This window comes from Microcebus murinus, chromosome 10, assembly GCF_040939455.1.
Source record: "Microcebus murinus isolate Inina chromosome 10, M.murinus_Inina_mat1.0, whole genome shotgun sequence".
In the NCBI taxonomy this organism is placed as follows: domain Eukaryota; kingdom Metazoa; phylum Chordata; class Mammalia; order Primates; family Cheirogaleidae; genus Microcebus; species Microcebus murinus.
In genome coordinates, this window is record NC_134113.1 from 73,288,941 (window position 1) to 73,313,307 (window position 24,367).

The window sequence follows — 24,367 nt, forward strand, 5'->3', positions numbered from 1 at the left end:
TTCTCACTTTTCTTCCTCACCTCTCTCACCTTTCACAGAATTGAAAAGAGTTAAGGGCCTTGCTCTGTATTGGGCTTTGGCTTCAGGGAATGTTGTGGCCGGTTTGATCTTCTATCCAGACCACTCAAACTTTCTCCATATCAGCAACACGGCTGTTGCACTTCTTATCATTTGTGTTTTCACTGACGCAGCACCTTGAATATCCTTCAATAACTTTTCCTTTGCATTGACAACTTGGGTAACTGTTTAGTGCAAGAGGCCTAACTTTCTGCCTATTACAGCTTTCAACATGCCTTCTTCATTGCTTCATGCTTAATCGTTTCTAGCTTTTGATTTAAAGTGTGAGATATGGGACTTTTCCTTTCACTTGAACACTTAGAGACCACTGGGTTATTAACTGGCCTAATTTCAATATTGTTGTGTCACAGGGGGGCCCAAGGGAAGGGAGAGATGTGGTGGAAGGACCAGTTGGTAGAATAGTCAGAACACACACATTTATCAACTAAGTATCAATTAAGTCCTATATGGGTGATGTTCATGGTACCCCAAAACAATTACAATAGGAACATCAAAGATCACTGATGTCAGATCACCATAACAGAAATAATAATAATGATGAAAAAGTTTGAAATATTATGAGAATTACCAAAAGAGGAACACACAGACATGAAGTGAGCACACGCTGTCGGAAAAAATGGCACTGAATGAATTGCTTGACACAAGGTTGCTACTGACCTTCAATTTGTAAAAAAAAAAAAAAAAAAAAAACAACCACAGTATCTGCAAAGTGCAATAAAGCAAAAGCACAGGAAAACAAGATACGCCTATATTTAATTTTGTGGCAATTAGGAAAAAACATCTAAGAAGGCTCCTTAAAGAGATGATAATGAAGGAAAAATGGTTGTGAAACAACATTCCATTGGCAAGCGCTGCCAATGAAAGGTTGATTCAAATATGATACAAGATTTTTATTACTCACAAGGCCCAGTTTCATTATTGTTAACTGTTAGGAGCAAGAAAGGAACTGTTATCCTGATACGTTCTTTTATATCTTCCCTTCTAACTATTATATTCTGCACATATCCTACTTCTCATATAGGCTACGATAAGGCACATGAGTAATTCTGCTTGTAAATATTGTCAATCTATTAATATGCATGTTTAAAACAACTGTAGGGATATATTATATGCCAAAGCCTATCAGGAAATCCATTTTGCTATTTTAGATTTCTATAATCTAAGGCAGGCTGTGAGGCTTTTGTATATTGTGATACTTCAGAAGAGATGTTTAGTTACAATTCTTTTTCAAAAATTGTCTTAGTGAAACCAAAACTCTATTGGAGGACTATTTCTAAATAAGTAACTTTCAATGTTACTGAACAAGTGGTAGGTAATACACAAACTAGGCTTTCTGATGGGATGCAGAATGTTATATTTTTATTCAAATTGAAAGTTAAATTTGGGTCTATTCATGCAGCTAGTATGATTCAGTCTATGATATTTGCTTTTAAAAATGTTTTGTTGAAAAAAACATTGTTTTTGTTGGCTGGGTGTGGTGGCTCATGCCTGTAATCCTAGCACTCTGGGAGGCCGAGGCAGGAGGATCGCTTCAAGGTCAGGAGTTCAAGACCAGCCTGAGCAAGAGTGAGACCCTGTCTCTACTAAAAAATAGAAATTAGCCAGACAGCTAAAAATATATATACAAAAAATTAGCCAGGCATGGTGGCACATGGCTATAGTCCCAGCCACCCAGGAGGCTGAGGCAGGAGAAACGCTTAAGCCCAGGAATTTGAGGTTGCTGTGAGCTAGGCTGACGCCATAGCACTCTAGCTCGGGCAACATAGCAAGACTCTGTCTCAAAAAAAAAAAAAAAAGTTTTTGTTGACTAAGCATTAAAAAGTGTAATTTGAGATATATATCAAAATTCATTATGCTATCACTAAGCTCACTCATTAAGTTGCTCAAGTATATGTTTCCTATAACCTTCAAGAAATTAAGTCCTGAGTAGATTCTGGTATCCTTGATTGTTAGATTAAGCTGTAAATTCCCTTAGGAGAATTAAATGCCTGAACGGAATCTTAATCAGGCTAGACCTGCCAACCAGCATCTTCTTTGGAAATAGAGGTCAAGATGTAAAAAAAAAAAGATTAAAATTGTCCACAAAGCATTCCAGCTGAAATGCTGACAGTGCATTTACTTCTCCATCTACCAGGCTGCACAGGGAACGAAAACCTGAGCTCAGGGTAGCAGAAAAAGTTTGAAACTGAATAGGGCTATTTTTAGTCTAAGAATCAATGTGAACAGAATGGATTGTGCACGGATCTTTACTCTTATGTTCCAATAACTAGAAAACTGGTGTTTGACCCTATTCCCAAGATAGGAAAAGGAAGGGAGGGAGAGAGGGAAGGAAGAAGCAGGAGGAAGGGTGGGAGGGAGGAAGGGAAGAGAGGACAGAAATCCTCATATAAATGCTAAGTATGCATTATACCAGTTCTACATTTAAAAAAGTAGGCTGCCTTTCATTGTTTATTTTTAAATGGTGAACAATAACAGATTAAAAGACGTCACGACCTTGGCAAAAAGTAAAGAGACTATGCAAGATTACAAGATTACTCTTAAAACAGAAATTTCCTTTTTTAATCAATGTCAGCTCCAGACTTGCCATTTTTACAGCATGTCCTGAGCAATGCTCTTTCACCATTTCTAACTTTAGCTTGACCTTCCCGGCAATTTTCCATTTAATTCTCCATTTGGCACGGGCTTAATGACAGGCTATTACATAGGAAGTTGATGTAACTGTCACATTAGGCCCCAAGTTTCTGCCCCTTCTCATTGTTTAATGTAGAAATAAAATAGTCACAAACAAAAAAAGAGGTACCATTTGAAGCTGTGTCCAAATAATGTCCAACATCTAGATGCTGGGAATATTTAAATATGCATTAATTTGTGAAGTTTTTCCCCAACATATTTAGCATCATGGAGATGCAGGTCCTTCCCCAAAATAACCTCAAAAAGGCCAAAGATATTTTTGAATAAAGATCAACTGACATAATTTTGTGAACTATTAAAAAGCTGTTGTATTATTTCTCATTGACAAATATAATAACCTAACTTTCCAAATCATGGGAAAAAATAATTCCAGTCCTTGGAAAGAGAAATAAATATATACGCTCCTTACAACAATACATGCATTTTATGACCAATCGATATTGACTGACACTATGAGCATATAGGATTACCACAGGCATCGTGATGATTTCACAGATGTGCATAATGTACATCTCGCCTTTCTTTAAAGGAAACCTGACTCTCCCTTGGGGACCCTGTTTCCCCTGCAGCCCTCTCCCATGCTGACTCTTTTTCTCCCTCCCTACCACTGTGCCTGGAGGTGGAAGAAGTGTCCCTTTTGCTCCACATGGCTGCTCTCCAAGCATTTTCCCTCTCTCCTTCCTGAAACCCCTGCGCTTTAAATCTCATGTCCCTCAGATTATACTGTCCGCTATCCAGCACTGTTACTATTACTCAACAAACACCAACTCATTCCCCCTCATTTCTCCAAGACATCAGCTCCTGGGTCATTGTCATCATCTGCAGAACTTCTGGTCTTAATTCCTGGCAGTCTCAATGTGCACAGATATGGTCTCACTTCTTGGAATTCCTCTTTCTGACAGATCTTTTCCTCCTACCACAGCCACCCACTCCCAAGCTCATTCCTCCGTGGCTCACTCTCCCAGGTGACTATCTCCCACTTCTCTCTCAAGTCCCTGATGGGGAAAGTCCCCGGGGCCCCAGAGGAGGTGCAACGTATGCATAGCTGGATGCCGATTGGATATACACATGCTCATTGCTGGTTGGGTGCTCTCTCAATCCTGCTACTGATTGGTCGCTTTTGAATCCCACCACTGATTGGATAATCCCTGGTGCTCATAGCTGATTGGTTGTGTGTAACCCCAAGAAATGTATAAAACTGGAGTAGGACAAAGAAACGGTGCTCAGAATTTGGTGGCATGCCCCTCTGAACCCACCGGCAAGATAAAGGCTGATTCTCCGACTCTCTGTGTGCCGCTTGCTTCTCTCCCCCATCAGTTGCTGTAACACTTGCTGTAACATCCCAGCACCTCCCCCACCTCCCCTCTCAGCCGCTGACCTTGCCCCAGACTGCAGAGGACTCGCACAGACTCCCCTCATTCACATCTACCCATGTGCCACCGTGAGCACCCACATATCCCGCTTTTCCAGGTGTTAACGCAGATTAAATGTCCCAGCTCCCTTCTAAAGGCAGTTCCTTCATTTTGTACCAGATTCCACCCCTTTCTCCTCACTCAAGGAAACCAATTGCTCTAGGCATTGTTCTCCTTTCTTCTTCTTCTTCTTCTTCTTTTTTTTTTTTTTTTGAGACAGAGTCTCACTCTGTTGCCCAGGCTAGAGTGAGTGCCCTGGCGTCAGCCTAGCTCACAGCAACCTCAAACTCCTGGGCTCAAGCTATCCTGCTGCCTCAGCCTCCCGAGTAGCTGGGACTACAGGCATGCACCACCATGCCCAGCTAATGTGTTCTATATATATTAGTTGGCCAATTAATTTATTTCTGTTTATAGTAGAGACGGGGTCTCGCTCTTGCTCCGGCTGGTTTCGAACTCCTGACTTCGAGCAATCCGCTCGCCTCGGCCTCCCAGAGTGCTAGGATTACAGGCGTGAGCCACTGCGCCCGGTACCCCTTTCTTCTTATATCAATAAAATCCCTCTCTCCTGGGTCATAACCACCAGCATTCACATGTGCTGCTATTTCTTCCATCTTAAAAAGGAACAAAAAGCAACAACTTTCGCTTAAGCCATTTTGTCCCCTCGCCACCTCATTTCTTTGCTCCTCCTTGCAAGCAAGCTCCATGAAAATGTTGCCTCTGTTCTCTGTCTCCAATTCCTCTCCTTTTGTTCTCCCTTCAACCTATTCTCATCAAACTTCTGCTCCCTCAACTCTATGGAAACTCCTCTCATTGAGGCGACCAATGATCCCCTGTTGCTAAACCCACATGGTCAATTCATTTCCATTGTCTTGCTTCACCTATTAACAACATTTCCACTGAGGATCATCCCTTTCCTAGACACCTTTTTCTTCATTTGGCTTCCAGAAACCATGTTGCCTTTGTTTTTTTTTCTACCTCACTATTATTTTTCAGTCTCCTTCACCATTTTCCATCTCGTCTCCATCCTCTCAATGCTGCAGTGGCCCAGAGCTCAGTGGTTGGGCCTCTTCTCTTTTCTATCTACACTTCTGCCCTTGGCAATCTGACCAATATCATGGTCTTAAATAGCAGCCATCTGCTGATAACTCCAAAATGTATATATACTCCATCCCTAGAGCTCTCTCCCAAACTCTAGGCCCTTATCTCCCACTATCCACTCAACATCTATACTGGGATGTCCAATAAAAATGTTAAAACATTTTCAAAACTAAACCTCTGATCTTCCTTCCTAAAGCTTGCTCCAGTTGAAGCCTTCCCCATCTCGACTGATAATAATTCCACTTTTCAAGTTGGTCAAGCTAACGTCTTTTGACTGGAGTTATCTTTTCTCTCGCCTATCTCTCATTCTCTACATCCAAACCATTAGAAAGCCATGTTGCCACCACTCTCAAAATACATTCAGATTATGACCACTTTTCACCACCCCTACCCCATCATCCTGGTCCAAACCACCATCTTTTCATATCTGGACAACTACAACAACCCCACACTCCTATCCTTGCCCCAGTGAAGTCATGTCACTCCTATGTCATTCCTGTGTTCGCCTTCCCATGGCTCCTAATTTCATTTCAGGTAAAAGCCAAATCCTTTCAAGGGTCTGTCAGGCCCTACATGATCCAGTTTGCTGTTACCTCTCTGACCTCACCATGCCAGTGTGTATGGGTGAAGGGAAAGACATGCAGATCAACAGAACACAGAGCCTAGAAATGGACACACACAAACACGGCCAATTGGTTTTGACCAACGTGCAATGGAGAAAGCCTTTTCAACAAGTGGTGCTGGGAGAATTGGATATTTATAAGCTGAAAAAATGAACCTCAATCTAAACCTCACTGCTGTGCACACTTTTACAGCTAGACAAAACAAAAAACAAACAAACAAAAAAAACCTCACTCCTTATACAAAAATTAATTCAAGGCACTGCATTGAGAGTCTCAGGACCCTTTTCCAAGACTCTATGGCACTCAACAAGAACTGCTCAGAGACTGGCAAAGTGATCATCACCAACACTGAGAGCTCCTAATGTCCTGTAATCACATGAAACTTGTGTTCAATGACATGAAGAATGTACCAGAGGCCTTCAAAGGGTCCAGAAAGGCATTGTCTACCTTCCCTCTCATCAGTCATCTTTCTGTCCAAGAGGAGGATGCCACCCAGTTCTTCATGCTGCCTTTTTAGCTGATACAAGACTATGCAATCAAGGAGCCTGAGTCTGTTGCAAACTGCATCGAGGGGACAGTGAAGGCTGAAGCAGGATATGGCTGGGAAGGTTCTGCTTTGTACAAGTTAACCTTCACGGTAATTTGGACAATGGATGCTCCAGGTGGCACATCAAGCCTCCAGAGGCTTGCCCTAGTGGCTAAGCCCTAGTGGAGCCCATGGGTGCTCCTATACACCCAGAGGGACATAGCGCTTTGCTGACAACTTTTCCACCAGTTGCCAGTGAAATATACCCTTATCCTCTTGGTTTTGAACTCCTGATATCGAGCAATCCGCCCGCCTCGGCCTCCCAGAATGCTAGGATTACAGGCGTGAGCCACCGCGCCCGGCCTACCCTTGCCCTCTTGGCTATCCCTATCCACTGCCCTATCCTGGGCTCACAGAATCTCCAGTCAGTTCCCTGATACCCCCTCACTCCTGCAGTCAAAATCAAGGCTGCAGAAGCAGCTGCCAGCACCTATTACAGTCCAGGTAACACACACAATGTCCCCATGCACAGGAACCAGCCTCTGCCACCTGCCCACTATTCATGCCCTCCATCGTTAAGAGACCCAGGAGATCCTTCCTCCATCCCTGCCTTGCGCCCTCATCACTCTTTCCTACCCCTCCCTTTGGGGCAGCATCTGAGGTCAGTTCCAAGTCCAGGGTGCTGCTTGGCTGTGCTTCCCTCTGGCCATCTCTGGGGCTGTCCCCCTTGTTCCTTTTTCACTGCAACAGATTCTCCCCAGGGAGGGGCTCCCCGGCCCTCTCCTCCACCACAGCCCAGCTCCTCAGTCTGGCAGCCACTGGACACCCCGCTTTACGAGCTCCGTCAGACCAGCCACGTGTCTTGCCCACAGGCCCTGGTGTCCTGCAGACCGTCAGCCCACATTCCCCTCCCAGCCGGGGTCCAGCCTCGCCTTCCCTTCCCTGTCCTTGGTCATTCTGTTGCCACCCAGGTGTGACTGCTGGAGCTTTAATGTGAAAAGCCCCACGGGTTGGGTGGCATCAGGAGCAAGGCCAGTGTGGCCGGAGTGGAAGCCACTCTGCTTCCTGCTCATGTTTCTGGAATTTGTTTCCCTTTGCCTGCTCCCTCTATCTTCCCTCTAGAGGGGTCTTCTCGACTGGAACAGAATGCATGTCCATGCCATCCTGCCACTGGGTAGGGGTTATGGGGGGACCAGGAATAAGAGCCACCGACACCTGGGGCCCGCCTGGCCCTGTGAGCTGCCCGTGCCGCCTTGCAGCCAGCCCCTCGGCCGGCCCTCTACCCTTTACACTTCATACTTGCTTTCAGTGTATCCCCTCTGGATGCACCAAAATTTGCTCTCAGTTATTTCTAGACTAACTGTGAAGTAAGAGACGGAGAGCATTCCTTATTTATTTGATTAAAAAATCCAGTTAACATATTCATGTAAAATTTAAAAATTAAAACAGATCATACATCCAAATACAAAAGCATAAAGTTTTTAAATGAAAGTATAGGTAAAAATCTTCATGATCTAGAGAAAGGGAAGGATTCTTAAACCTGACACCAAAAGCATGGTACACAAAAATAATTTTTTAATGCATTAGACTTCATCAAAATGAAAAACTCTCTGCTCTGCAAAAGACACTTTTAAGAGAATAAAAAGACAAATTGTACACTCAAAGAAAATATTTGCAAATTATACACCCAATAAAAGACTTGTATCTAGACTGTATAAAGAATTCTCAAAACTTACTAAGAAACAGCCCAATTAAAAATGGACAAAAGCCTTGAACAGATACTTTACCAAAGACAATATATAAGAGGAAAATAAAAGATGAAAAGATGTTCAATATTCTTAGCCATTAGAGAAACACAAACTAAAATTGCAACGAGATACCACCAGACACCTAGTAGAGCGGGGCTAAGACGAAAAAACATGGGCAATACCAAATGCTGGAAAGAATAAGGGCAACAGGAACTCTTACATATTGCTATCAGGAAAGCAAAATGGTATAGCCACTCTGGAAAAGCTAAACATATGCTTACCAAATGACCTAAGTATTTATCCTGGAGAAATGAAAACTTATTTGCACAAAAAAACATAAATGTACACAAATGCTTATAGAAGCTCTATTCATAATTGCCAAAATCTTAAAATAAACCAAATGTTCTTCAATAGGTAAAATGATTAACACAACTGCAGTATATCCATAGACTGGACTAATATCAGCAATAAAAAGGAATTACTGACATATGCAACAACTTAGATGAATCCCAAAGGCATTATGCTGAGAGAAAGGACCCAATCTCAAAAGGTTACATACTGTTTGAATCCATTTATATAACAATCCTGAAAAGAAAAACTATAGTGGTAGAGAACAGACCATTGGGGATCTCAGAAGCTAAGCAGGGGCCGGCCTGGTTAGTACTTGGGTGGGAGGACAGACCACTGGTTATGAGAGGCCGGGCTGGGGGGAAGCGGTGTGTGACCACAAAGACTAGCACAGACTAAGAGAGGTATCTGAGGCGATGAAACTGTTCTACATCCTGATTGTAGTTGTGGCTATATGAATCTATATATGTGTTAAAACAGAACTACACACGCAAAAATGTCTGTAAGCCTACAGTTGCAAACTAATCCTTACAAACAAACCCATTTATGTATCTTATTTTTCACAAAGGCACAATGAAATCACCATCATTCAAGTGAATTGTCTATATTCTGGTAAACTTTGCTTTCAAATTCCCAATGACATTAACAGAAATATTTGTGTACTGTAGCACACCAAGTGTTGGAAAGAACGCTTTGACCAAAGGAAATATTGCTCTCGACTGTGAAATCAATAAACCAGTGAGCAGGCAATAAAGGTGAGAGCAGGGACTCCCGCAGACTGCCTGGTTTGGGACTCCAGCTTACCTACTTGCTGGATGAATTGTTTACACCAGTAAAGGAAGGATAGATACAGCACATGCGCTGCAAATTTGTTAAGGGAATTAAATGAGATGATGAACATAGTGAAGTGTTAGGTATCTTACTCAGCACCTACAAAGCTCACAATAAATGCTATGATATTATTATCAGTAATGTGTATCAGTTGAAAGCAATGACAGTTCCTCACTGTTTGGTGCACTGCATCAATCCAGAGAGGTGTGAGGTCCATTCCCAACAAGTACCGAGAACAGGACAGAAACTGGGAGATGACAACTACCCAGCTGGGAACTAGACAATAAACTGGGAAATAGACAACTACCCAGCTAGGCCCCAGCCATGCCTTCCCTGAACTTAAAATCACCATTCACATGGAAGTGTCGGTCTCATTCAGCTAAGGGTAGACACAGCTGAAGATGACCAATTATTCAGCCACAGACATCAAAAACCATAAGAAACATTTTGTTATTCATTGGATACATTCAATAATTCAACCTTTTCCCTAGGATTCCAGTCATCAGTAAGCCCGGGACTTGCTGTACTGAGTAATAACGTGAACTCTCTCAAGGACTAGCCAGGTCTGAAAGGGTGTTTATACTGACAGTAAGAGCACTCAGATGAGCCGCCTCTTTCAACCCACTGGCTTTTAAATATGTGTTCAGTTTCCTCTTCTGAAGTCAGGATGTCAGCCATTATTTCTTGCTGTTGTCAGATGGCCTCTCGTTCTACTCCAACATATCTTCCTAATTTATTGCTTTTGTCTTCCTATGTGGGAACTAGTGGATAACCAAACTTTGAAACCATAAATAACATTTATGAAGTTCTCTATCACTTAAAAAGCACTTCCATGAAAAATAGCTCATTTGGTCTGCATAAAAATTATGGGGAGTAGGACAGGTGTTTTGATGTGGGAAGTGGGCAGGTTAATCACACAACTGATAAAATGGTTAAGCTAGGACATGAACTTAGATTCCCTGACTTTTAATTCCACACTATTACCAAACCACCTGTGTGTCAAACACAGGCAAACACACTTTACTGTACTTAACAGATACCGAGGTTTTCCTTTGTGTGTGTGTGTGTGTTTAACAAATTGAAGGTTTGCAGCAATCCCCCATCAACTGTGTTTGCTGGTGCCATTTTTCCAACATGTGCTCATGTCATGTCTCAGTGTCACATTTTGGTAATTCTTGCAATATTTCAAACTTCTTCATTATTATAATATCCATTATGTGGACACAAACCACACCCATAAAAGATGGTGAACTGAACTGAGAAATGTGTGAGTTCCAACTGCTCCACTGACCTGTCATTCCTCCCATCTCTCTTCCTCACTTAGGGACTCCCTGTTCTCTGAGACACAACAATATTTAAATTAGGCCAATTATTAACAGTGATCCTACAATGGCCTATAAGCATTCAAATGAAAAGAAGAATCATATGTGTCTCATTTTATTTATTTATTTATTTATTTTTTGAGACAGAGTCTCACTTTGTTGCCCAGGCTAGAGTGAGTGCCGTGGCATCAGCCTAGCTCACAGCAACCTCAGACTCCTGGGCTCAAGCAATCCTGCTGCCTCAGCCTCCCAAGCAGCTGGGACTACAGGCATGTGTCACCATGCCCAGATAATTTTTTCTATCTATATTAGTTGGCCAATTAATTTCTTTCTATTTATAGTAGAGACGGGGGTCTCACTCTTGCTCAGGCTGGTTTTGAACTCCTGACCTCGAGCGATCCGCCCGCCTTGGCCTCCCAGAGTGCTTGGATTACAGGTGTGAGCCACCGCGCCCCCAGCCTGTGTCTCACTTTAAATCAAAGGCTAGAAATGATTAAGCTTAGTGAGGAAGGCACATCGAAAGCTGAGATGGGCCAAGGCTAGGCCTCTTGTGCCAAACATTTAGCCAAGTTGTGAATGCAAAGGAAAAGTTCTTAAAGGAAATTAAAAGTGCTACTCCAGTGAACAATGCATGATAAGATAGTAAAAAGGACTTTGTTGATATGGACAAAGTTTGAGTGGTCTGGAAGAACAAACTATCCATAACATTCCCTTAAGCCAAAGCAAAACACAGAGAAAGGCCCTAAATCTTTCCAATTCTATGAAGGCTGAGAGAGGTGAGGAGTTGCAGAAAAAAAGTTTGAAGCTACCAGAGGTTGGTTCATGAGACTGAAGGAAAGAAGCCATCTTCATAGCATGAAAGTGCAAGGTGAGGCAGAAAGTGTTGATATAGAAGTTGCAGCAAGTTATCAAGAAGATCTAGCTAAGATGGTTGATGAAGGTGGCTACACTAAATAAAAGATTTTCAATGTAGATGAAACAGACTTCTATTAGAAGAATATGCCATGTAGGATTTTAATAGCTAGAGAGGAAAAGTCAAGTCTTGGCTCCAAAACTTCAAAGAACAGGCTGATTCTCTTGTTAGGGGCCAAAGTAGCTGGTGACTGTAAGTTGAAGTCAATGCTCAGTGACCATTCCGAAAATCCTAGAGCCCTTAAGAATTACACCAAATCTACTCTGTCTGTGCTCTACATATGCAACAACATAACCTGGATGACAGCTCATCTATGGATAGCATGTTTTACTGAATATTTGAAACCCACAGTTGAGACCTACTGCTTAGAAAAAAAGATTCCTTTCAGAATACTATTGCTCATTGACTTGGCATCTGATCATCCAAGAGTTTTGATGTATGTGGAGACCAATGTTGCGTTTTTTTTTTTTTCTAATTTTTTTTTTAAAGCTAGTCAAATTTAGCAGTGGGGAGTTGAATGAATGTTGTTTTTATGCCTGCTAACACAAGATGTAATTTTGACTTTCAAGTCTTATTACTTAAGAAATACATTTTGCAAGGTAATAGCTGCCATAGATAGTGATTCCTTTTATGGATGTGGGCAGAGTAAATTGAAAACTTCCCGGAAAGGATTCACCATTCCAGACGCCATTAAGAACATTTGTGATTCATGGGAGAACGTCTAAATATAAACAGGAACAGGAGTTTGGAAGACATTGATTCCAACCCTCCTGGATGACTTTGAGGGGTTCAAGACTTCAGTGGAGAAAGTAACCACAGATATGGAGGAAATAACAAGAGAACTAGAACTAGTGGAGCTTGAAGATGGCACTGAATTGTTACAACCTCATGATCAAACTTGAACAGATGAGGAGTTGCTTCTTAGGGATGAGCAAAGAAAGTGGTTTCTTTTTTTTTGAGACAGAGTCTCGCTTTGTCGCCCAGGCTAGAGTGAGTGCCGTGGCGTCAGCCTAGCTCACAGCAACCTCAATCTCCTGGGCTCAAGCAATCCTGCTGCCTCAGCCTCCCGAGTAGCTGGGACTACAGGCATGCACCACCATGCCCGGCTAATTTTTTCTATATATATTAATTGGCCAATTAATTTCTTTCTATTTATAGTAGAGATGGGGTCTTGCTCTTGCTCAGGTTTGGTTTTGAACTCCTGACCTCAAACAATCCTCCCCCCTCAGCCTCCCACAGTGCTAGGATTACAGGTGTGAGCTACCGCGCCTGGCTTAAATTGGTTTCTTGAAATAGAATTTACTTCTGGTGAAGATGCTGTGAACATTGTGGAAATGACAACAAAGTATTTAGAACAGTAAATAAACTCAGTTGACAAAGTAGCAGCAGGGTTTGAGAGGACTGACTCCAATTTTGAAAGAAGTTCTACTGTGGATTAAACACTATCAAACAGCATCCCATGCTACAGAGAAATCTTTCATGAAGGGAAGAATCAATCAATGTGACAAACTTCATCATTGTCTTCTTATAAGAAATTGCCACAGCCACCCAATCACCACCCTGATCAGCTAGCAGCCATCAACATCAAGGCAAGACCCTACACCAGCAAAAAGATCATGATTTCCTGAAGGCTCAGATGGTGGTCAGCATTTTTTAGCACTATTTTTTTAATTAAGGTAGGTATGTTGTTTTTTAGGCATAATGCTATTGCACACTTACTAGACTGTATTACAGTGTTGAAACCCAAAAGTTTGGGTGACTCATTTTATTGCAATATTTGCTTTATTATGGTGTTCCAGAACCAGGCCCAGAATATCTCTGAGGTATGCCTGTAGAAGTAAATAGATTTTTAAAGAGCAGAAGAGGAGCTCGCCTCTGAATAAAGTGAGTATGTGGTGGTGGCTGGGTTCATAGCATCTAATCTAGCTGTTTAGATGCTCTTTTTCGCTTAGTCATACCAGGTACCACCTACTTGTAGTTTCTACAAAAAAAAAAGAAAAAGAAAAACAAAGAGAGACCTTTTTTTTTCTTTGGTATAAATTTAAGGGGTACAGGTACAGTATTGTTACAGGGATGTATTAATGATACATAGTGGTAAAGTTTGGGCTTTTAGTGTATCCATAACCTGAATAATATACATTATATTCAGTAAGTAATTTCTCATCACCATGTTGCTGCACAAGACATGATTTTATTATTTTTTATGGTCAAACAGTATTCCATTGTGTATATAAACCACATTTTCTTTATCTAATCATCCACTGATGGACACTTAGGCTGATTCCATATTTTTGCTATTGTGAATAGTGCTGAGATACACATATGAGTGCAGGTGTCTTTCTGATATAATGATTTCTTTTCTCTTTTCTTTTCTTTTCTTTTTTTTTTTTGAGACAGAGTCTCACTTTGTTGCCCAGGCTAGAGTGAGTGCCATGGCATCACCCTAGCTCACAGCAACCTCAATCTCCTGGGCTCAAGCAATCCTGCTACCTCAGTCTCCCAAGTAGCTGGGACTACAGGCATACGCCACCATGCCTGGCTAATTTTTTTTCATATATATATATATATACTAGTTGGCCAATTAATTTCTTTCTATTTATAGTAGAGGTGGGGTCTTGCTCTTACGCAGGCTGGTTTCGAACTCCTGACCTTGAGCAATCCACCCGCCTCGGCCTCCCAGAGAGCTAGGATTACAGGTGTGAGCCACCGTGCCCGGCCAATGATTTCTTTTCATTTGGGTAACTATCCAGAAGTGGGATTGCTGAATTGAATGGTAGTTTTATTTTAATTCTTTGAGAAATCTCCATATTGTTTTCCATAGAGGTTGTACTAATTTATGCACCCACCTATAATGTACAAACATTCCCTTTTCTCTGCATCCTTGCCAACATTTATTATTTTTTGTCTTAATGATAGCCATTCTGACTGTTGTAAAAGGATATCTCATTGTGATTTTAATTTGCATTTCTCTGATGATTAGTGATGTTGAGTACTTTTTTCATATGCCTGTTGGCCGTTTGTATGTCTTCTTTTGAAAAATGTCTATTCATGTCCTTTTCCCACTTTTTAATGGGGTTATTCATTTTGTTATTGTTGTTGAGTTCCCTGTAAATTCTTGATATTAGTCCCCTGATGGTTGCATAGTTTGCAAATATTTTCTCCCACTCTGCACATTGTCTGTTCACCCTGTTAATTATTTCTTTTGCCGTGCAGAAGCTTTTGAGTTTAATTAAGTCCCATTTATCTATTTTTATTTTTGCTGCTTGTGCTTTTGAGTTTGTAGTCATGAATTCTTTGCCTAGAGCAATGTTCATGAGAATTCCTTGGTTATGGCCACATAGGTCAATGGAACAAAAGAGAGAATCCAAAAATAAAGTCACATACCTACAGCCACCTGATCTTTGATAAAGTTGGCAAAAACATATACTGGTAAAAGGACACCCTTTTCAATAATGGTACTGGGAAAACTGAATTGCCATATGCGGAAGAATGAAACTGGACTCTCCCCTTCTCTCTCACCATATTCAGAAATCAACTTGATAGGAGCACTCATACACTGCTGGTGGGACTGCAAACTAGTACAACCTCTGTAGACAGTAATATGGAGATACCTCAAAGAGCTAAAAGTAGAACAACCATTTGATCCAGCAATCCAATTACTGGGCATCTACCCAAAGGAAAAAAAGACATTCTATAAAAAAGACATCTGCACTAGAATATTTATAGCAGCACAGTTCACAATTGCAAAGATGTGGAAACAACCCAAGTGCCCATCAATACATGAGTGGATTAATAAAATGTATGTATATATGTATGTATACCATGGAGTTCTACTCAGCCACAAAAAACAATGGTGATCTAGCACCTCTTGTATTATCCTGGATAGAGCTGGAGCCTATTTTACTAAGTGGAGTATCACAAGAATGGAAAAACAAGCACCACATGCACTCACCATCAAATTGGTATTAACTGATGAACAATTATGTGTGCATATAGTAGTAACATTTCATTGGGTGTCAGGTAGATGGGGGTGGGAGAGGAGGGGATGGGTATATTCACACCTAATGGGTGTGATGTGCACCATCTGGGTGATGGACATGCTTGAAGCTCTGACTTGGGTGGGACAAAGATAATATATGTAACCTAAACATTTGTACCCCGTAATATGCTGAATTTTTTAAAAAATCAACTTAACATGGATTAAAGACTTAAATGTAAGACCTGAAACTATAAAAATCTAATGAGACTTCTATATGAGTCCAGTATTACTGATGAAATGTTATATATTGTCTAAAACACAGCTCACTATTTCTACAGATTAAAAAGTACAAGGAAATAATTTTTAAACACATTTAGCTGTTTCAACATTGAAATATCCATTCATCATAGAATCTTTGTTCATTGATATTTCCCAGGTACCTAAATACTGGCTCATAGTAAACAAGAAAAAGATCTTTGTTGAATAATAAATGACTGCAAAGTTGAAATTCAGAAAGATTAAAACCCCAAGATGAATGCTTAGAGAGAAACTCAAAACCTAAGTCCAATGGTTAAAATTTTCAAGGATTTCCAACAAGGGTAAAGATAGTCAATAATGTCAACATTTTTAAGAAGTAGACATATATTTTAAAGAGATACTCGATATCAGTCTAGGAAGGGTAACCATAATGCTGAGGCATTCTGAAAGCATGTTATATTGGAAAGTGATAATGGATCTAGAACTGTTTAGTTTGAAAAAGAGAAGATAATAAGATAGCTCTTTTCAAATATTTGAAGTTGCTGGGGATGGGTTAAAACTTCAAGTAAAATAAGAAACTGAAAAAAAAATTATCTGTGGATCCAGAGGCTAGAAATATGGCCAATTGGCAAAAATTATGGGGAATCAACTTTTCATCTAACAAAAAAATAGCAGTTAACAATTAGAGCTGCTAAGCAATAGGATGGGCCACCTTGGGAAGGAGTTGGAAGATAAGGGATGAACAGTAATTTGGCCCCTTTATTGTACCAGGCATTTTACATAGGACTGTAAGTTAGTATGGTCATCTCCCTGTTGGAAGTTAGGAAACTGAAGCTTGGAGAACAAATGTAACTTGTCCAATATTACATTGTTGGTAAGTGGCACAACTAAAATTCAAACCCAGAGGTAGCTAACCCCCGAAAGCATGTTCTTTCAGTTCAGTCTGGTTCAATTCTACTCAATACAAATTATTTTTTAATGTTTTTTTTTTAGCCAGGCACTGTGCTGGGTGCTAAGAATACCAAGATAAATGACAGACAAACATAATTCCTTCCTTGAAGAGACTCAGAGTTTATGTTCTCCATAACCCTGGAAGTATCTGAATAAAGGTTACATGGTCATTTAAGGGATGCTGGAGAAAGAATTACTGATCTAAGGGAAGTCTTTACCAAATAACCACTGAGGTGCCTTCTCATTCTAAGATTTCACGGATATGGATTCCTTATGGTGGAATAGATGTACCTCTAAAAGGCTGACATAATAAAAGATTTCTGGAAATTGGGTCACTAGTATATTATGAAATTTGGTTGTGTATTCCGATGAGGGAAACATTGAAATTTCATTTATTTATTTATCTAATTTTTGAGACAGAGTCTCGCTTTGTCGCCCAGGCTAGACTGAGTGCCGGGGCATCAGCCTAGCTCACAGCATCCTCAAACTCCTGGGCTCAAGCAATCCTGCCTCAGCCTCCCAAGTAGCTGGGACTACAGGCATGCGCCACCATGCCCGGCTAATTGTTTCTCTATATATTTTTTTTAGTTGCCAATTAATTTCTTTCTATTTTAGTAGAGACGGGGTCTTGCTCTTGCTCAGGCTGGTTTCGAACTCCTGACCTCGAGCCATCCGCCTGCCTCGGCCTCCCAGAGTGCTAAGGATTACAGGCGTGAGCCACCGCGCCCGGCCCCAATATTGAAATTTTAAATTAATAACAATCACATGGGCCAAGCAGCTTTTAAAATCTAAAACGGTCACCTCCTAATAAAATGTTCATGATGTTCCAACATGTTACAAATTTAGCTATTGTCTTAGTCCATTTCTACATGATATCTGAGACTGGGTAATTTATAAAACACAGAACTTTATTTTTCACAGTCCTGGAGACTGGCAGCCTAAGATCAAGGCGCCAGCAGGCTCGGTGCCTGGTGAGGGCTGCTCTCTGCTTTCAAGATGGCGCCCGTCACTGCAGCCTCCAGAGCGGGCGAGCCCCGTGAAGGCAAAAAGGCCTAGCTAGCCCCCTCCCCCCAGTCCTTTTACGAAGTTTTATTAATCCCAGTCACCTCCTAAAGGCCTCCCCTCTTGAGACATTGACCATTAAGTTTCAACACATGAATCTGAGGGGGACACATTCAAACCACAGCAGCTATTGCACTAAAGTTTCATACATTTCGCCATAAACTTCACTAGCTTGAGTCCAGGTTCAGAAGAAAGAAACATGTGCTCTTGGCAGCTACAGTCACATGGCTAAGGGTGTATACATCAAAGCTAGTTTTCCTGAGTTCAGATTGTGACTTGTCACAATCTGTACCCATGTGCTTTTTGGACAAGTGACTTGACCTCTCGTTTGATACCGATTCATGTGCCCCCTCAGCAAAACGGGATGACATAATAATAGGACCTACCTCCATAGTGTTGTCATAAACATTCAGCAAGTTAATGTGCGTAAAATATTTAGGACAGTGTCTGGCACTCAATAAATGTTAAGGTATTTGCACTTTAAAGTATAGGCTTAATCTCCATTAAGGTTAATAATTCATTTTTTTATTTTTTTTGAGACAGAGTCTCACTCTACTGCCCGGGCTAGAGTGCCATGGCGTCAGCCTAGCTCACAGCAACCTCAAACTCCTGGGCTCAAGCAATCCTCCTGCCTCAGCCTCCCGAGTAGCTGGGACTACAGGCATGCGCCACCACGCCAGGCTAATTTTTTCTATATATTTTTAGTTGTCTAATTAATTTTTCTATTTATAGTAGAGATGGGGTAAGGTTAATAATTCATTTTCTAACTCCAGTCTTCTGCATTCCACCTGAAAGGCCTATCTTATGTGACATCTCTTTATTACATATATATCCATTTTGGTTAGAAATACTGTATAATTGGCCAGGTGCAATGGCTCATGCCAGTAACCCTAGCACTCTGGGAGGCTGAGGCAGAACATCCCTTGAGCTCAGGAGTCTGAGACCAGCTTGAGGAAGAACGAGATCCTCTCTACAAAAAAACCCAAAAAAACCTAGAAAAATCAGCCAGGCCTGGTGGTGCACGCCTGTAGTCCCAGATACTTGGGAAGCTGAGGCAGGGGGATCGCTTGAGCCCAGGAATTTGAGGTTGCAGTGAGCTATGATGATGTCATTGTACTCTAGCCAGAGCAACAGAGCAAGGCTCTGTCTCAAAAACAAAAACAAAACTGTATAATTGTTTCGTATGCTTTGTAAATATTATAATAAATTCTGGCATATCTTACATTTGAGACATTGGCTAACAATTGAGAACATTAAGAGTTATTAAGTTTCATTATCCTATTTTATGGTTTCATCAATGTGGATTTTAGTTTAATTTAGCACAAAGTAAGTGTTCAATAAATATTTTCCATTTAAACCTATGTAGACTATCTTCTAGTATGTTACACATAAAGGTTGAGGATAGAAAGATGAAATTCAATCTTGTTTACTAAATATCTACTTAGGCACTACTGTAATCTATTTTCCTTATCTGTCACCAAAATAATTCAGGATCAAGAGAACTCAGAGGTTCTTTGATTTCCCTGTACCTTAAAAAATTATTTAAAGCAGTTTACCTTAAAGAAAGACACAAATACAATAAGGCTAACAAAAATGTTTAAAAGTAAGAAGAATTAGATTAAAAAATCTAGTTAAGTTTTTTACCATGAAATATAACCCTGGAGCTTCTTAATAATCAAAGCAGCAATAAAACATACTGTAATTCTTACTGCCTGATTTGTATCATAATAGAAAGAATCTTAAAGGTAATGAATTCAAAGAGATATTTATCAACTATTATCTTAACCTAAGAATATAGATCTAAATAATGAGCAATATTTTCAAGAATATTTTTATGGAGGATGCAGATAATTATTAATGGTAATAGCTTATGTTTATTATGTATTTACTCTCTACCAATATAATCTTAAAATGAATCTTACAAATATTTTAGTAGGAATTTCATACTAAAACCTTTAGCAGAGCTGAGACTAGAATATTGATTTGCTAATACCTAAGTCAGCAATTTTTTCATTTTCTATTATGCTATCCTATAACTACCAAATATGGAAGATAATTTGACCTTGGAATTACACACACACATGCACATACATGGGTAAAGCTTCCATATTACACACAAAACATATACACACATACACTTTTCCCAGTACCAACAATCCTACTGAAACAAGAGATGAGTCCTTCCAGTAAGTAAAAAGGATTCCATTAATTAAATTATTAAATTCACACAGCATATTTCAAACTCACGATTTTCTAAATTTTTAGGTTAGTTATCTTTGTCTATTTCTCATGTATCTTTGTCTATTTCTCAATCACAGTATGATTTTTCTATGTTACATGGTTCTCTATGCATTGGTCAATGCAAAGTACAATAAAATAAAATGCAATTGAGCCTATAATAAAAACAAATCTGAGATTTCAATTTAATATCAGCCATCAAAAGTCTGTGTCACTATAACAAAAATATAATTTATTCATATTCTCCTTTTACAACATGTATTAAGCTCTAAATGCTAATAATAATTCTCTTAGAGCAAAACACAAAGCCTGGATAGAAAACAGCCAGCCTCAGGGGTATAGTAACACCACTAGCTTTCACTCCATCAGGAAGAACAATAACAATACATGGCTGGCACACAGAGAAGACAAAGAAACACACAATCTTTTTTTCTTTTAGTTACCTGACAGACAAATCTGAATAAATATATTCATACGCTAAATTGCCTTGAGCTATCGTACATCAAAAATACATAAATCTGGATGTAACAAGTTATTCTCTTAGTGCAAATCAATTACTGAAAATGCACTGAAACTGAAGGATTATAACCGAATGATTTATTCAGGAGATATGGTACTTATAGCAATTCCCCAAATCATGAGCCTCACGATTCCACTTTCTTCATCCCCAGGCAGGCCAAAATATCTGAATCAGTGGTTTTTAAAATGTGGTTTCCAGAGCAGCAGCTGGGAACTTGTCAGAAATGCTAATTCTTGGGTCCAACCCAGACCTACTGAATCAGACTCTCCGGGGATGGGCCCAGGGTTCGTGCTTTGACGAGTTTTATGATTCTGATGCTTCCTAAAGTTTGAGAACTGATCTGAATCAGCTCAAAACTTTTTCCTTTGGTGCCTCGGTTCATTTCTAACCTACATCCTGATTCTTAACTAACTTCTGCTGCTTAGCATCACTCTACTCATGGGAGAGGCCCTTGGGCACAGCCATGGGAGGATGCCCCGTCCATCACCACTGCCTGGACTCACACGGGAAAACACCTGCGGATTCCTTGCCTTCTCCTCAACCTCTGCTGCTCTGTCCTCAGCTGTAGCTGTCACGCACGGTGTGGATGTGCAGCTTTTAGATGCTCCATCCAACTGGCCATCAAGACTGCTTGACTCATTTTCCCAGTTCTCCTCCATAAACTGCCTGCACATGCACACTGCACTTGTGTTGCCTATATCACGCCCTGTCTGCCAACTTGCAAATAATCCTGTTGTTTGTGGCGACTGAGGTTGCCCCCTGCAGACAGTCAGTACCTTGCTTAATCCAGAATGGTGGGCTATGGCACAAAATGACCTTCAGTCTGCTTCTACAGTGGATGCTGGTCACACAGGGAAGCCTGGACTTGGGAGGGTGAATGGCAAGTGCTTAAGAGAAGGAGGAACTAGTACCCCAAAGGGTAAGCAAGTGATGGCAAAGAACCAGCACATAAAGATGTATCAAATAAAACTGGAGAGCAGCTTTGTTTTTAACAATTGTTTTTAACAATTTTAACATTGTTCACACTGGAGAGGAATGAGGATACCTTGGTATCCTGAAAACCCATCTCACATTCTCCTTAGTATCCAACTCTAACTCACACTTGGGTGTCACCTTTCTCTGCCTCCAGTAGTCTACTGCTGTATTTGGGCATGTCCAAAGATAGTGAGATAAGCAAAGCAGAAACCTTACTGTCAATATTCATTTAGTTCATTATAATATGGACATATGTAAATGTAAATTATTTATTAAATTTCAATAAATTCTGGACAACTTGTATCTCATAATAATGAAACTCTATTTGTAATATGTCATTAATTTGAAGAGAAGGACATTAGTGGATTACTTCTTCTATTTCACAATATTGAACACATTTTTCATTCTATATTTTTCTATTACTGAAAAGCTCATTTAATAAACCCACTTGGCACATGTCAGTCAATCACCGCTGTGCTGGTGTAGGAGTTAGAGGACATCTGCACCTCTTCTACAGCTTTCATATAAAAATGTGGACTGACCGTTGCTGAAAATGATTTTAAACTCTGCATAGTGTTAAGCTTTATTGTGATTATGTGTATTTGTTTTAAGCAGACCCACACCTTTCCAGGGTCAAAGTACAGGATAGAATACAATCTTTCATTTTTATCCATTTCTTTTACTCTGTGCAAAGACTTTAGGAGTCTAATTCAGAGGTGAGCCAATTTAGAATTGACTGTAATTGAACATAGGCTAAAAGTATTTATGGGAGGAGTGACACATAGCATGAGTTATCTGATTTTTGTAGCTGCTAAATATTTTAAGCCTTCATTTGCAATTCATGTAATTTATTTGTGTCTTAAATTATACAATAAAGCAGTCCTGTTCAAATTTCAAAAAAAATGTGGAGTGATTTAATACAAAAGTTTCTAGAAATGCTCTCAAAGGGGTTTGGTGGATGAAGCTGCTTTTGGGCTGCCTCTGTTTCCAACATCACATCTTCACTAAAGAATGACTTCTGCCAGTCTGGAAATGACATGGCAGGAGATGCTGCCCTGGAAAAGCTGATGAGAAACAGCGAGTTCGGTGGACGCTCACAGGCTGACCTGATTCACACCAGCTAGAATTTGCTGCCTTCCCATTAACTAGAAACAGAGTTTAGGGATCTGCATTGCCAGACTCTAAGACCCCTCAGAACACTCCCCTGGGTCTCATTCGCCAGTGAGAAGAGTCCTGAGCTAACACTACTGTCATTTTGAATTAGTGCTGATATAAAGCACTAGGACCAACCATTCTTCTCCACGTTGTATTAAAAATACGTAATGGGAAGAGGAAGTGCGAAGGTTGCTATATTTTTTAAACACCTTTGCAGAAACAGCAAGGCCAATTCTCAAGTACTCAATACATAAAAACTTTAATTCTTAAAAAATATTAAAAGGGAGAAAAGCTTATCTCAGAATGGGCTGACGTTTCACTAAGAAAAGGCAGAAAAATTGCTAGCATCAGTATTATGTGCTTCCTGCTTAATACAGCTCCTCTGATTTAAACAAAAGTGTTCTTGCTCTCTCCTACAGAGAGAACTTTATCTTATTTCTCTCTCCCACAAATCTCTCGGAGGGAATTTTGTCTGTTTACCTCCTTCAGATCCTGCACGACAGCGGTGAGCCTCTCGTTTTCTGCCTGGACGTTAGTGACCACAGCCCGGCTCTGTTTCAGCTCATTCTGCATCTCCAAGATCTTGCCCAGATAGTAAGCTTCCTTCGACGCTGACTCCTGCAGAAGTGTCTCCTCTCGAGTCTCCCCATCCTCGGCAACTTTCCGGTGGATGGAGAAGGACTGCCCGAACGCCTGCAGAGTATTTGGAAAGAAAAAGAGTGCACAATGAAATGCCCCACAGCACGACTAAGTGGACTTGGGAAAATGTTTCGTTTTGCCTTCTGTGTAAGAAAAGCTACCCTGCAAGATCTTCAGAGCAAACATACACATACTTTATGGCTGTCTAGCAGCTCTCATTGATGCTGAAATAATTCAAATTCAACTAATAAGGAAAAAGAAAAAATTTAAATATCTTACAAAAAATATATATGTTTTTTGTAAGATATTTAAATTTTTCTATTATTTTTTCTATTATTTACCCATAATAATTTTAAAATTTTTTAAAAAGATATAATGAGTTAAAGCTTGAAAAACATTGCTACTTGATGTTATCATTTTTTATTATTTATTTATTTATTTTTGAGACAGGGTCTCACTCTGCCACCGGGGCTAGAATGCAGTGACATCATCATAGCTCACTGCAACCTGAAGCTCCTGGGCTCAAGGGATCCTCCTACCTCAGCCTTCTGAGTAGTAAGGATTACAGGCATGTGCCACCCCACCCAGCTAATTTTTCTATTTTTGTAGAAACAGCATCTCACTCTTGCTCAGGCTGGTCTTGAACTCCTGGCCTCAAGAGACCCTCTAGCCTCAGCCTCCTACAGTGCTAGACCCTGTCTGGCTATATTATCATTTTTTAGACAAATCCTATCAAAAAATAGACAATTCAGTGCTAATGAGCCATCAAAATTCATGTTGTCATCATCATGCTAGAAAAAAATCCCATAAATATTTTATTTAAAAAATTGTTTAGTTTTTTAATACACTAGTAATAAGGACAGACCGATTATGAACAATACCCTTAAGATTGGTGAAATTACCAAACAGCATTTAAATTATCCAATACCACAAAAGGACATTGAAATGCCAGCTCTGTATAATAAAACATATAGGTGTCTATTCATGTGGAAAGAAATAC

The 24,367-nt window shown here is 40.2% G+C and overlaps 1 protein-coding gene across 8 annotated transcripts in view; it reads right to left on the bottom strand.

Moving 5' to 3' along the window:
• BICD1 (BICD cargo adaptor 1) overlaps positions 1 to 24,367 on the bottom strand; it is a 236,019-nt gene that overhangs the window by 112,517 nt on the left and 99,135 nt on the right. For all 8 annotated transcript variants that reach the window (XM_012789251.2, XM_012789252.2, XM_012789263.3 and 5 more), the window contains exon 2: positions 23,209 to 23,421. In XM_012789251.2, the coding sequence (XP_012644705.2) occupies positions 23,209 to 23,421 (213 nt within the window). The remainder of the gene's footprint in view (positions 1 to 23,208; positions 23,422 to 24,367) is intronic.